This window comes from Macrotis lagotis, chromosome 4 (genome assembly GCF_037893015.1).
Source record: "Macrotis lagotis isolate mMagLag1 chromosome 4, bilby.v1.9.chrom.fasta, whole genome shotgun sequence".
NCBI classification, from domain to species: Eukaryota; Metazoa; Chordata; class Mammalia; order Peramelemorphia; family Peramelidae; genus Macrotis; species Macrotis lagotis.
Window position 1 is genome coordinate 1,006,136 of NC_133661.1, and position 15,403 is coordinate 1,021,538.

A 15,403-nucleotide genomic window follows, 5' to 3' on the forward strand; every position below is an offset into this window, starting at 1 on the left:
CCCTGCATTTGCAAGATGGTGGAGTTGGTAGAAGCAGGAGAGAAGAGAGATTTGATCTCATGCTTTAGTCTCTCCAGGTTTTCCTAGCTTCCATCTTTGAGAGAGAAAATAGCACTTCTGAAGGAAAAAAAAGACTCTGAGAAGATGCTGACATGGGAGGAGTTGGAAGTCCCCAAGCTGTCCCTGAGCCCTGATTGGTACACTAAAGACTTCTGGGAATTTCTCTTTGGTGAGAACAGGGACTCTCCTTCTTGGTTGAGCTGAATTACCTTGCTCCCAATGGGAGGACCTACTTTAATCTGCATTTTTGATATATATGGATACTTTAATTTTTGACATGACTAAATAGGTTTTTTGCTATTTACTATGAGCCTTCATTGTGAAAATGGTTTTGGTGCAAAGGGAATCAAGCTTTAGCTTAAGGAATCTTTTCTCTGTTAAGAAATAACAACCAGCAGATTAGCTTGAATCTAAACCCAGGTCCCTTAGATTTATAATATTTAAGGGAGTAGATATGTAATATTCCAGCTGGTAGCCCCCTTTTCTCTGTAGAACAAATGACAGCCAGCTTCCTGGGGATCAAAGCCAAGATGTGCTGTCACTCCACTGAAAATCATGTAGGAGATGAAGTCTGACCTTGTCACAGAGGCCCAAACTAAGGTTGGAGAGATGAATCAATCACATAAAACATTTCTCAGTTTAAGTTATTATAGAAATAGAGATTTCCCCAGATAAGGAAGCAGAGATTCCAATGGGAAAAATGGATTTTCCACAAGGACACATGAATGTTTAGAAGAAATGAAGCAGGGGTTTAAAAAAATTCTGGAAGAAAAAAATTGGAAGGTAAATAAATATGTTAGAAAAGAAAATGTCCCAAGAAATGAACCCCTTAAATTTAGAATAGACCAAACAGAAATGAATGACCCTATGAAATGACAAGAAATAATGGAATAAAATCAAAAGATGGAGAAAAGAAGGGAAAATGTAAGAAATTTTGTCTCAAAAAACCATCAACTTGTAAAACAAGTCAAGGAGATAGAATTTAAGAATCATTGAATTCTCTAAAAACCATGATTTTGAAATAAGACTTTGACATTTCAAGAAATAAAAAAATGAAGACTTCCAAGATCTATCAGAATTGGAAAACAAAGTGAAAAAAGAAAGAATTCACTAATCATCTCCCCAAAAGAACTCCCAATGGCAAGATCCCAGGAATACTGTAGCCAAAATCCAGGGCTCCTAATGCAACAAGCATACAAAAAGAAGCAATTTAGCCACCAAGGAAACATAGTCAATTTCCCACAAGACCTAGCAACTTCCATTAAAAATGAAATATAATGGAATAGAGTATCCTAAAAGACAAAAGATACAAGGTTACAACCAAGAATCATCCTGAAAAGGTAAATAGTATCACACAGATGAGAATATGGGCCTTTAATAGAACAGAACACCTTCAGGTAGTTTCAATGAAAAGATCAAAATGAACAGCAACTTTGAAATACAACCATAAGAATCCAGAGAAATCTAGAAAGGTATGTTCATTTGATCCATTGCAAAGACCTGTAGGATGATGTAGTACTAAGATTTTAATTAAGGGAAAAGATGTTAGTCGTCCTTCAGAATCTTAAATGGCTTCAAAGGGTATTGAAGGAGTTAAAGAAGAAAATCAGAGGTCTTTGGGTGGGTTGATTCTATTCTGAGGGGAGGGGGAGAAAGTTAAGGGATGATGGTGTTGGGAAGGAGGAAGAAGGGATGGAACTTGTTATGTCTCTCAAGTGGGGTACATGAGAAGAATATGCAAATGGAGGGGAAGTGAGAAAGTGAAATTATTTAAAATGTACAAATGAATATTGAGCCCACACACTATTTTTGCATAGAAATATGTCAAACTTAATGGGGAAACTGGTAGGGTTGGGATTAGTGATAAAGAAGGAGGATAATACTGGAGAGAAAATAGCCCAAAGTAAAATATACCTCTACTCCTGAAGGAAGGGAGAGTAATGGGGGCAGGGGGGGCAGAGAAAAGAATTATAGGGGGGGGTGCCTAGGAGAACCTCTGAGATAATTAGGGGTGGCTGAGTTAATTATAGCACATAAATATAATGGAATATTATTGTGCTATAAGAAATGACTAAAAAGATGATTTCAGAAGATGCTGGATGGTATGATCTTATAGATTGAAAGGAGCAGAACCCAGGAGAACAAGCTCTACAAAGACACTATTTGTACAGTCAAATAACTCAGAATGACTTAAGAAGTCTGATCAATACAATGACCAGCCATATTTCCAAGGCCCTATGATGCAGCAGGCGATACCTGCCAGGTGCAGAGACATACATTCTTGGGCCTGGCCATGATATTTATTTGTCTTCCTTGACTATGCTTGTTCCAAGGTTATTTTTACCCCTTCCTGTTCAGTGGGAGGTGGGGAGGTGAGGGGGAGAAGGGAATTGACAATAATGATGCCCAAAAAAAAGAGAGCCACTGAAGTATTTAAAAAATTCCCAGAAGGAAGTTCAGAAGGGAGCACAAACAAGCCTAACCGTTAATTTGAAAGTAATGTGTTGAAATTATTATGTACTTAATAAAACCTAGCATGCAGCAGCCGCACAATGGAAATTCATGATTTCATAAGCAAGACTCCCTTTGTTTTCTGCCATGTATAGGAAGTTGCTCTTTTAATTCAGAATACAAAATCTAGATAAATCCTTGTTGATGGATTGGCGCTATAGGGATTGGCTTAATGCTCTTAAAATTTATGTGGCGGGATAAATTTCCCTATCCTTGGGTATCCTAAGGACCTCTGTTGGAAACTTGCTTCTTCTCATTGGTTATTAAACCCTTCCCTCTTTGAATGAGAACTTTTTGGAGCCACCAGGTGGAGCAGGCCCAGGTAGATTGAACTGGCAGCTTTGGTGAGCACTCCCAAATGGATGAGATTTCTGAGCCTTCCAAGTACTTTGGAGACTGGTTCAGCACTCCAGAAAATGTCATTTCAGATTAGGGTCTTTTTTTCTTTTGTTTTTCAAAATATTCCATTGATTCTCTTTGAAATTGTCTTTAAGGGCTCTATGTTGCCTAGGCTGTGCTATTTCTTTCCTGGAGCTTCTTAAACTTTCTGGGGCAGCTCAAACTCATTTCTGGGGCTCCAGGCGGATAAGTTCCCTTTCTATTGTCTTTCATTTGTTCAATTGTTGCTCTCTCAGCTCTCTTTATGTAGGGCTTTTTTTGGGGGGGGGGCTTTAAAATGCCTATCTTTTCTCATTTTTTCCCATTTCTCTTTTACTTCTTTTCGGAGCACATTTTACTGTTTGAGGCATGTGAGATAACTGGACTTGGCAAGGCCACTCCCCTCAGCCAGGAGTTGCAGAGGTCCTGGGGATGGACTTTTTAAGCAGGAAGCTGGCTTATCAGTTCTGTTTTCATTCATCTGCCTTGAGGTTTCATGGGATTGTTTCTCTTCAGGTCTTCAGAAATTCGCTTCTGAGAGCTTCCCAACCCACCTGGGAGGGCTTTCCTGGAAAGTTCTCTAGACTATGGGCTAGCTTCTCCGAACACATTGACATTTACTCTTTTATAACGCAGGGTGCATGTGGGATGGAGAAGACATGGCCTTCCTCTCTCAGAATGTCCTTGGACACAGCCTCTGAGGTCACAACCCAACCAGGTGAATGATAATCTAAAGCCAGAGAGCAGTCCCCTTCAGAAAGGGCTTGTCCCTCCTCTTTCCCACCTTCACAACTACCCCATGACTGAGAAACGTGTTTCTGCCTCAGTTGTTCAGCAGCCATTGGGCCTTTCTCTCTTCTTCGAGAATCTGCTGGGGTCCTCTCTCTTTATTTCCCCACAGGAATGTGCTGGTAATTGTTTAACAATAGGCTCTCCAAAAGGAACATGGATACACTGAACATTTTTAAGTTTAATTTGCATTATTAACATTTTCTCCATTATTTCTTTTTTAAAAATTTTATTTAAGGCAAAAGGGTTAAGTGACTTGCCCAAGGTCACACAGATAATTATTAAGTGTCTGAGGCTGGATTTGAACTCAGGTCTTCCTGAGTTCAGGGCTGGTGCTCTATCCACTTCACCACCTAGCTGCCCAGCCCGATTACTTCTTAAGTTTAGAGTAGACCATCAAGAAAACAAAAAATCAAATTTCAATTTGCAATTTGTAGGTATAAGAATGCATCTTAGTCGGTTCCTTATGAATGAAGAAGCATAGGTTTCCTGGTGGAAGGGTATATGTCTCACTTATCAGGGTCATACATTTGTGGACAGTCACTTGAGCTACTCCTTTCTTGGACATGTCTCCCAGAAATATCTGAGGACCTTAGCTGCTCTTCTTTCTGTACTGTAAATACTGATTCTTGGGCTTGGTTGCTGATATCACCATCTACAGTTTTCTCTCCCATTTGCTAAATTCTCTGGGTGGAAGGGTGGAGAATATCCTTTGCAAGGTGCATTCTTTCCTTTTTCCTTGATATTTTGATATTTCCAGACATCTCTTCCCTGCCCCCCCCCCCAGTTAAACATCTTCTAAAACAGCTGTTCACCACCCACACTATTCCTTCTCTTCCAAAACCCTGGCCTTGGAGGAGTTGCAATAAGAACATCACCTATGTCCCCCAAGTATTTGATTTATTAACCAACAAAGTCTCAGATCAGGCAAAACTCCCATGCAGAACCTCTTACTCTCCATCTCTGTCTGTTCCTCTTTTTGTCTCTGTCTCTGTTTCCCCACTCCTTGCCTCAGTCTCTTTGCTCTTCTCTCCCTGCCCCCTACCCCACCCCCAGCCCCTGCTCCGTATGGAGGTATTATAATGGTGTTAGTGCAATGCCCAGGATAGAGATCACTTGATTAAATGTGGGATAACAGGTGCTTCCTGTCCTCATGTCTAGGAGTTTCATTTCCAACTAGGTTCTTCCCAGGGCATTCTTCAAGGACGGTGATGATTGGCAGGAAAGGTTTCATCACTTTTTATGAAACATCTGCATACAGCCTACAAATTATGCCCATGCTCATCCTGGGATACTGATGGTCATCAGAGTCAAATCTAAATGATACCATCTGCTGCTGCCTCCTCATGGCAGCAGACTAGGCTCCAACTCAGAGGTGGCTTCACACCCAAGGGCAGTCGGACTCCATAGACTTTGGAGAGGACCACAAGGAGACTCTACAGTCTTTCTAAGTCCACCCTTCATTTAAGTGGCTCTGAGCCAAAATCTCTGCCCTTTGGTCCTTGGCATAATTCATGTGCCAAGTATTTTTCTTCAGTCACAGAATGCAATGAACACCATTGTCCCCAGGCAGTTGGATAGTTTGTGTCCACCTGGACCTTCCTTCCATCCTGCCTGCAGTTGTGGTGCCTGCTTCTGTTCAGGATGAGCTTGGTCACTTTGCTGGTATGGCATCACCCTGGCTGGACATTGAAATTTGAGTGGAATAAGCCCCAATTTCCTGTCATCAGTGCAGTGATAATGCAAGAATCCTGACCTGGGTTTGTGCACAGACTTCCCCATTCTGTCTTCATGTCATTGAGCATTCACCTCCAAATTCTCCTTTTAGCTTAGAGATTAAGCTTTCTGTATCAATCAGACTCTTAATAAATGAGATTCTTTGGAAGACCAAAGACAGGAGTCCTGTAAGTAAAGGAATCTGAAAGGACTATGTGTCTGTGAAAGTGGATAAATCAACCGAGGCACCATTAATTTACACAATAAATGGTTTTGTTTAACTGATTGACAGCGAAGATTTAACAATGTTATATGGTGAGAGCATCTCAATGGTCAGAAATGCTAGCAGAGTGTTCTCCCTGGTCCAAGAGAATTGTGAAGGGAATTCATCAAATTCAGTTCCACAGCTCACCTGGGTTACCTGGAGATAAATATATGTGAATTCACACACACTGATGCAATAGGGTTGTGGAGTTGGGGGGGCTGGACCAGGTCTGCTCTCATCTCTTTTTCCCCACTGTCCCTATCTGCTCTGGCAGGAGGCCACCATGGAGCTGAATTGAGCACCCCTAGTCACTGCTGGGGGTCCAGTTTCAGCACCTAAGTATATTAGGATGATAGGTGGGGTAACAAGGAGAGGGAGCTGCTTCATGGAAAGGACTGACCACCAAGTTAGGTGGGGACTCTCCTCTTTCTCCCTGCTTTGGAGTCTTTTTAAGGGGGGGGGCAGAGGCCCATCCCTCTCTTCCTCTCCCTTCCATTCCCAGTTTCTGTGCCTGCTCATCCATAGTAGGGAGAGCAGGTGTGCTCCCTGCCATGAGCCCAGACTGAAGATCAAGACCCTGGCTGCTTCTTCCACTTAATATGAGTTATCAGTGATTGTGAGAGATGGACTTTGGGGCAGTTTAAAGGTTCCTGAAGTCTCCAACCAAAATGAGTTGTCAGTAGAAAAAGCTTTCTACAACTACTCCCTTCTTGGACCAAATGACCAACAATGGGATGGTGACCCCCAGAGTGACCCCCCACAAACATACCCTGATGAACCTTGAAGGAGTTATTCAGAAAATTCAGAATTGTATTTTGAAATTTCAAGGTCAGTCTCTTAGGAGAGAACAGTAGGAGTTATGACTTGCTGCTTCCTATTCTAAGTCATTGTCAAGGCATGTTTATGAGTCTTTTGGTTTTAGGAATTCCTTTTGTGTGTGGAGGAAATAAATAGCTATCCTCTACTTGGTGGGCAGCTAGGTGGCCCCTAGAGTGCCAGACCTGAAATTAGAAAGACTCGTCTTCTCAAATATAGAGAACCGAGTCAAATTCATAGGAATACAAGTCATTTCCCAATTTTTCAGGTCAAAGGATATGAACATGTAATTTTCAGACAAAGAAATCGAAGCTATCTCTAGTCATATGAAAAATCAGAAAAATTTAAATTAAAATAACTCTGAGCTACTACTTCATACTTATCAGAGTAACAAACATAACAAAAATGGAAAATGTTGGATATTAGAGAGAATGTGAGAAAACTGGGACACTAATACACTTTATTTTTTGGTTTTTGCTAGGCAATGGGGTTAAGTGACTTGCCCAAGGTCACACAGCTGGGTAATTAAGTGTCTGAAGTCAGATTTGAACTCAGGTCCTCCTGACTCCAGGGCCAGTACTCTACCTGTGCCACCAGCTACCCATAATGCATTATTAATGGAGTTGGGAAATGATTCATTCTGGAAAATAATTTGGAACTATGCTGAAAGAGCTATAAAACTGTGCATACTCTTTGATACAACAATACCACTGTTAGGTGTGTATCCCAAGGAGATTCATGAAAGGGAAAAGGTCTTATTTGTACAAAAATATTTATAGCAGTTCTTTTTGTGGTGGCTAAGAATTGGAAAACCAAAGTAGTTGGGAAATGGATAAACAAACTGTGGCATATGATTGGAGTAGAATATTATTTGCATAAGAAGTGGCAAGTAGGATGATTTCAGAGAAATCTAGAAAGACTTACCAGAACTGATGCAGATTTCAGTGAACAGAACAAGGATAGTGTTGCACACTGTAATAGCAATATCGTTCAAGGAAGAACTATGTATGACTATTCTCAGCAATACAATGATACAAGAAAATCACAAAAGACTAATGATGAAGCATACGATCCACCTCCAGATTGAATATGGATTTCTGAAGCAGGCTATTTTCACTTTCTTTCTTTTTTCTTTTATTCAAATTGTACAAAATAATTGATATAGCAATATTTTACTTAATAGCTTACTGTCTCAGACAGAAAGGAGGAAGGGAGAAAGGGATAGAAATAAATAAAAGGGACAGAACTAAAATGTTTTGAAAAGAAAAAAAGAAATCTTCCTGAGTTCAAATCTGGCCTCAGATGCTTACCGGCTGTGTGACTCTGGGCAAGACACTCAAACTCATTTGCCTCAGTTTCTGCAAAATCTATAAAATGAGCTGGAGAAGGAAATGGAGAACCGTCCTAGTATCTCTGCCAAGTAAACCCCAAATGGGACCATAAAGACACAATTAAAAAGACTGAACAACAACAACATACCTGGCTTACATTGTGCACTAAGTCTCTTTATAATTTTAGCACCATCATATCACAGGATCATTGATTTAGGGACAGAAGAACACAGAGGACATCAGGGAGGAAGCAGAGACCTAGAGGGGAACTGACATGATAATACACCTGCTAGGTATCAGGCAGGATTTGAACCCAGGTCTTCTTGACTACAAACCGAGTGCTCTGGGTCATCCTTAAGATAGAAATGTTTTTCCCTGAGGTGCTGGTGGATACTGAAAAAGCTTGATTTCTCTTGGAGATCAGGTTCCCTTAGGACTGAAACTGGGCAGTATGAGCCCTGAGTTGGGCACTCTTCATGGGGGAGGGGCTTGCAAACCCTCCCCTTACCCCACATTCACACCTGGGATCCAGAGGAAAGGGAGAATTCCCATCAGGGTCCCGGGTGAGGGGCCTCAGCTCTCACTGGCTTCATGGACAAGCTCTCCAGGGCAGAGTGCCCTGTGGAATGGGTCAGATGGCCAGCACAAAGCTGCCAGACACATGGTTAGAAGAGGCAGAGAGGAATTTTTCATTTGTTCACAAGCTTGAGGAGGGAAACTAAAGGCACAGATTAGATTTTACATTATCCAGAAGAAGCTTCAGTCAGAGTTTAATAAGCTGCATGGAACATTGTTCATCCCTCCTCCCACCCAGACACACACACACACACACACACACACACAAGGGAGTTTGATTTTATAATCACAAGATAATGTTGTTTAACATGGTAAAAACCTGATCATGTAACATTAATTCTGCAGCCTCTGAATTTTAATGTGTTGGGGAAGAGAGCTCAGCAGGAGGAGCAGATTTTTGTGTATTTTCACTTATCCCAGAACAAGAAAACCCTAAATCAGAAGCTTGGCACCAGTGCCAGGGGCACCGCCAGACTAATAGCGGTGAGACTCTTGGCCATCAGCCATTTGTGTCTGGACTCCGATTGGGGCAGGTAAATGAACAAGCTTAGGCATCATTCACCTCTGTGCATTCCAGCTGATGGAAATAAACAAGGGCACCTCACCCAAGGGGAGGTTAGGAACAAAACAATCTTGGGAGCCTTGATTGTCTGGCAGCAAATTTCTTCTTCCACATGAAGCAAGAACTTGTAAGCTCATTAATTGCTCCATCAGAGATATAATTTAGAAAATTAAATAAAAGGAAAATGAAGGCATTCCCTTCTTTAGGCAGAGGGATCCCAGAAAATAATCTTTAGAAGGCTTTTATATTCATGAATTATTTGTATGGCAGGAAAAGTGCCTACTAAGGCTAGAAAAGGGGTGAGTCCTTAACGAAGAAATGCTCCCTCATAAGAAAGAAAATCAGCATAGTGTTTGGGAGAGCACTTGGAGACAGTGAAGCATGAACTTCTCTGCATTATCTATTCTCTTGATTGTCTCCTTTCAGCTGCCCCAGCAGCAAACTCCAAATACCACAGAGGACAAAACATGGATTCCTCCTCACTTATTCTTTGCCCATCTCATTCCCTCACAAACATGGGTAGAATCTGGAATGTTCAACATCAGTCTCTATAATTTTCTGGAATCTCCAAGAATGATACAGAATACCATTTAAATGCACTCTATTTTTAATCCTGGTGTGCAGGGAGTGTAGCATCAAGTTAAGAAACTGTGTCATCTATTACTATGTCCCAGAATGTGGCTGGTGTCTGACGGGAACCCCCAGTCTGTGTGAGAGCATTTTGTCACTTCAGATGCAGTGGTCCGCCCCCCCCCCCCCCCCAAGGCTGCCATGTCCCAGTGAATGAGAATCAGAAACTACTGGTCCAATCCACTTCTCATCTCATGGCTCCTCATACTTTCTGGACAAAGTATTTGATTCCTTGACTGAGGCAGAGAGAGCCTTTGGGGAAGCCCTGGGGACTCATGGACACTGGCCTTACCGGGTGATCAGACTGCAGTCATGGATGACGCTCTCCTTCACCAACATACCCCGGGCTTCATCTGTTTCGATTAATTGCCCATTGTGGTACCAATGAGCCTGCGTCGTGTTGTCAACCAGGGTGGCAGTACATTGGAAGGGTAGCTGGTCACCATGGAAGACCACTTGGCTCTGGGATGGAATCAGTTGAAAGAGTGGCAGTTCTAATGGTCCAGCTGTGGAGAGATGAATGGAATGGTCACTTGTCTATATCATTATCTGGGGAAACCTCATTTCCATGAAATTAGTTGAACTTCTATGGTGTGGGAAGGAGGCAGGGGAAGGGTGCAGAGGTTGATGAGAGCATCCCTGATGGGTGAATTCCATGCTCTGCCCAACTGATGAAATCATAGAAGATAAAGACAGCTAAGTGAAGGCGCCCAGATACTCCTTTATAAGGTACAAAGAAATTCCACAAAATAAAACCTGGTGAATTGGAGGAAGTGGCAACTAACTCCCCAAGGACTAGCCACACAGCTGGTGATGCAAAGGGAGACACCAACCATTGGAGAATGGCTGCTGTGGTCTGTGTTTGTAATGAAACGTTTTTATTCTATAAGAAATGAGGAGCAGGATGCTCTCAAAAAAACCTGGACAGACTTCCATGAACTGATGCAGAGCGAAGTGAGCAGAACCAGAAGAACATTGTACACAATATTGTACAATCATCACTTAACTCTTCTCAGATACACAGCAATCCAAGACAGTCCCAAAGGACTCATGATGAAGCAGACTACCCGTCTCCAGAGAAAGCATGCTACTTTTCACTTTCTTCCATTTTTTCTTTTAGTGATTCATCCTATACAAAAAGACTAATAATTGCTCATTTATAACCTAGATCTGATTGCTTGCCATTTCAGGGAGGGGGAAGGAAGGGAGAGAAGGAGGGATGTAATTTGGAACTCCAAACTTTAAATAAAAATGTTTTAAAAATAGGGAGTGAGAGAAAAAGTGAGACACTCCCAAGGGGGCAAGATCAAAGGAGAAAAGAGCAGAAGCTGTGACCTCAGATGACTGAGAAGAGAGCAATTTACAGAAAGAAGCCATCCTTGAGGGGGCCATCATCTCTCACCTCTCACTGACCAGCAGAATTCGTTGCCCCCTGAGAGATAAGACACTATCAGGAAGCAGGAACAGAAAGCTCCCTGAGAAGTGAGTCTGAAGAGAACTGGGCATGGTCCTTGGGAGTGGGGCAGGCAGCCTCAGGGAGCCCAGCTAAGTGGCCATTTCCTTGGATTCCCAGGTTGGGTCCCAAGGGAATGGTTATCCTTGTTTAAACAACTCTGTGGATTCACATTCTTAAAACTATAAGCCATGACCTCCCCAGTCCTCATTAGAGTATATGAGAGGGGACCAGCTAACAATCCCCACCCTGTCAGGCCCAGATGTCTCCAGGGCTCTGTACAGTGATGACTGAGGACCTGGTGAAATGTGGAGCCCCATCTCCAACTCTTCTTTTTTTTGCAAGGCATTGGGGTTAAATTACTTGTCCAAGACCACACAGCTAGGTAATTATTAAATGTCTAAGTCCGGATTTGAACTCAGTTCCTCCTGACTCCAGGTCTGGTGCTCTTCCACTGCACCACCTAGCTGTCCATCTCCAACTTGGCAGGCCTGTGGTCCCAATGGGATAGCCTGGCACCAGGATGCTCCAAGTGGTATCTCTAGGCAGCAAGATTCATGGACCTGTTCTGTCCATACTGCACCTTGTTCTTGAGAACCTTGAGTCTCAGGAAGGACGTGGGTCAAAGGTGTCATCAAGCCTTGGCAGCGGCAGTTGACCCATAAGCCCCACACTTGCTCATCTTTTGTTGGGGCTGAGAGTTGTCTGTCCCACGGTATCTCACCCCAACAAGGTCACCTTCCCTTGGCTCAGAATCTGTGCTAGCATACACAGCCATGTCAGGAGACCATGGAACCAGGCTCCCTGCTGATTCTAGTGCTGCCTTAGAGCTTCACATCTGGAGTTGGGAGAGCTCTGGACCAACACCTCTACCAGCTCCTTGGGGACCCCAAGGCAGCTTCCCCCCTCCAGAGAGATGGCTCAGAACTCTGGCAGAGAATCTGGGGAGAGGGCATTAGGAGTGACAGTCTTCAGTTGGCTTGGAGTGACCATTGGACCCTGGGGGGAGAAGGAAGGACAAGGGAAGGGCACCTGAGCCCCATCCCTTCTCTGCCTGGGGTCAGAGCAGCAGGAGTCCTGGCCTTTCTCCCCACCAGTGGGCGCTAGGACAGGGGCTCTGGAGTTCCTTGGGAGCTGCAGATTCAGTTATTTTTAGCTCTTCCCTGCTCTCTCAATAGCATGATTTGATTGCAAACAATTATCTCCAAGCTCTTCTCCAACTTCTACATTGATTAAATAATTATCAGAGACACAGCTCTGCTGGACCATCTCAAAGAGGGAGCCTCCCAAGAGGAGGAGGACTGGTCTGGGGAAGGAAGATGGTTCCTCCCTGGTTGAGTCCATCAGACCCACAGGTGAGGTCTGGCTCTGCTCCTTTCTCTGTCTTTGCCACCCCTTAGGACACCTGGGCTTGAGGACACTCTGACTCTGGTCCCCGGGGTCAGCCCCCAGACCACCTGCCATGGCTCCCTCCTCTGTAAGTCTCATCTGTAATGTTCAGTGGGAAAGACCCCATTGGTCTCTCCTACCCAGCTGGACACTGGGCCCTGGCATCCCTTGGAGATCCTGGCACTGTCCTAGCAGCTTTCCTCGGTGCTGAGGGAAGGATCAACCCATTTGCTTTAACTTGTCTGAGAATACTAAAGTGCTAGAGACACAGTCACTGGGTCACTTGCCATAGGGCAGGTTAAAGCAAGTATTTTGGTGTTATTTCTTAGTGATTAAAGATCAAAAAGTCAGTCCTGGGAATAGGCCAGGAGTGAAGGATTCACCCAGGAGCCCCAATTGACAAAGACTTTGGGAAAACCTACAGGGAATAAATGAAGATTAGAGTAACGTCTGATCCTGGGTCCAGTCAGAGACTAAAAATGAATTTGGGGGCTGAATCATTAAGAGAGAGACTGAGACAGACACCAAGGAGAGAGTGAGAGAGAGAGGTGGGGGAGGATGGAAGGAGACAGAGACAGAGGGAGAGACCCCAAAGAGAGACATGGAGAGGGGGTGGGAGGAGTCCAAAGGAATTAGGCCCATCCCCCCCCTTGATAAGAGGCCCAAGTGGATGGACCATGGCTCTTGGGCAGATGACCTCAACCAGAAAACACTGCCTCACACCCTTTAAAGGAGAAAGACTAAAGAAAGTCTGGTAGGCCATGGGGAGGCCTTGGTTTTGTGGTCCCAGGCCCTGGTGAGATTGGAGCCATCCCTCTCCTTGGCCCCCACTTCCCTGCCCATAAGATGAAGGAATCAGACTAGTGGACACTTGGGGGAATCCTTGGCTTCCCCTGCTGATGCCTCAGATGATCTGAGGGGGGTTGTGTTGGAATTCACTTGGTGGGTCCCTGTCAGAGCTCCTCCTTACCTCTACTAGGCCAGAACCATGTTTGTTTTTAAAATCTGTGTCCTTCACAAAGCTCCATATGCAGCAGGTGCTTAATGACTGCATGCTGCCCGATGCCCATTTCCTGGATATTCTAGATGCTTCCTGGAGATCCTGATTACCTTCTGCCCACTTCTATTTCTCATGAAATGGCTGGTGATGTGGCCACCAAGCCTTGTGGGAGGGAGACATCAGGCTGAGAAGAGCTCAGAGCAGACCTCGGTGTCTGGGTCACGGCTACAGGGATAGGGACAGAGAGAAAGACAGACAGACAGAGGGCCAGCAGTCAAGTGATTGGACAAACCTCTCTGCTCACCAAAACCGCCTCCTGACAGAGGGGATGGAGAAGGGTGATGCCATGAAAAGTGGGTGAATTGGATTAGAGTGAGGGGGGCTGTGTTTAGCCACCTGCCTTACTTTCTCCTCCAGAACCATCTGGGCAGGAATGGGTAGTACATTGTATTTACTTAACCCCACTGATAGATGCAGCAGCACCAGGCCAAGTGCCATCATGGAGAGAGCCTGGTCAAGGGGGGAGAGGCAAGTGACCCTGGTGGGGGTAGAGCTGAACATAGGTAGGGGAGCAAGTGGGCCTGGTGAGCCTGGGTCTACGACCAGTCTGAACCCAGGAGAAAGCTTCAGTAAAACCTCCTTTGGCTCTAGTCAGGGGAGGGGCTGTGCTGTCCCCAGTCACTTCTAAGACCTATACAAGGACAAGACTGTCCAATGAGGCCAAAACTGATGTCACTCCAGCATAGTAAACTCTCAAAGACAATGCCAGCCACAGAGCCCCAGGGTCAGTGCCATGGGGTAGCCCCATCACCTTTGGTGACAGCATAAAAGGATGCATGGGGCTCTCCTGGCCCCTTCTGACTTGGCTCCTGCCTGGGAGAGATGGAGGGAACCTGTACAAGCTGCCTTCTCTGGTTCTTAGTCTTTCCTTCACTTTGGGGTACGAAGGTTGCCTGGAGATGGCATTGACTGAGTTTTGACCTCATGAGCATTCACAACTGTGAAAGACTCAAGAGTGTCGTGGCTGCCATGGCTCTGACTCCCAATGACACATCTGCTGCATGCCTCTGTGCAAGGGGGCATTCTCCCTGACTACACAGTTTAGGGTTGACTTTCTCTTGGGCACTTAGGGGTGGGGGGAAGAGAAAATGAATTTGTTTTAATTGGAAAAATAAAAAAAATCCAGTATTAGTTGAGTCCATCAAAGAACCAATCCATGAGCTTTACCCAGCCTGCCCAGTAGTTGATTGACTTGTCAGTTAAAACTTCGTGCCCCAAAGTCAGCTGAACAAAGGGGTGCCATCCTTTATGCAGGATGGCACCTCTCAAAGGAGCCAGTCCACCTGAACCAGGGAACAGCTTAGACTTTGCTCAAGATAATGTCCCAACATGGAATTGGGGGGGGGACTCAAAAGGACTCCAGTTATATGACACCCCAGGAGTTCCATACCTTTGGGCATACCTATATCTCTGTGCATGCAAGGGGAAGTACACCCCAAGTTTTGGGGAGGACTTTGGGAATGACTTTCTTTGCTCTATTTTCTCAATAAATATCCATTTGTAAAATTTAATTGATGTCAAATGAATGATGGATCAGGGGAAATATAGCAGATGGGGTCTTGTGAACAGTTGTATTAGAAACCCCAACTCCTTGAAGTTGCCCCTAGAATCCTGAAGAGGAATGTACCAATTAACCCACCAATGTGGGTAGGAGCTCAGAGAGAATGGGGCCTTTCCCTTTTCATACCCCCCTTCAGAATAGCCTCAAGACCGATCCCAGACCTTCGTCTCCATTTCATTTTATGAACAATGACATAAAATGCAGGGGCCCCAGGTCAATAGACAAAGTGTATGGTGCTGACCTGATCCTAGGGTGTGCTGCCAGGCTTCCAACCAGTGGAACACAGTTGGGGTCAGTTAGTTCGAG

General features: G+C 44.4%; 1 protein-coding gene across 1 annotated transcript in view; it reads right to left on the reverse strand.

Annotated features, from left to right (window-relative positions):
* The window catches only part of ADGRA1 (adhesion G protein-coupled receptor A1), a 260,938-nt gene that overhangs the window by 146,524 nt on the left and 99,011 nt on the right, over positions 1 to 15,403 (reverse strand). The window contains 1 exon segment of the mRNA XM_074232112.1: positions 9,927 to 10,140. Within this exon segment, the coding sequence (XP_074088213.1) occupies positions 9,927 to 10,140 (214 nt within the window).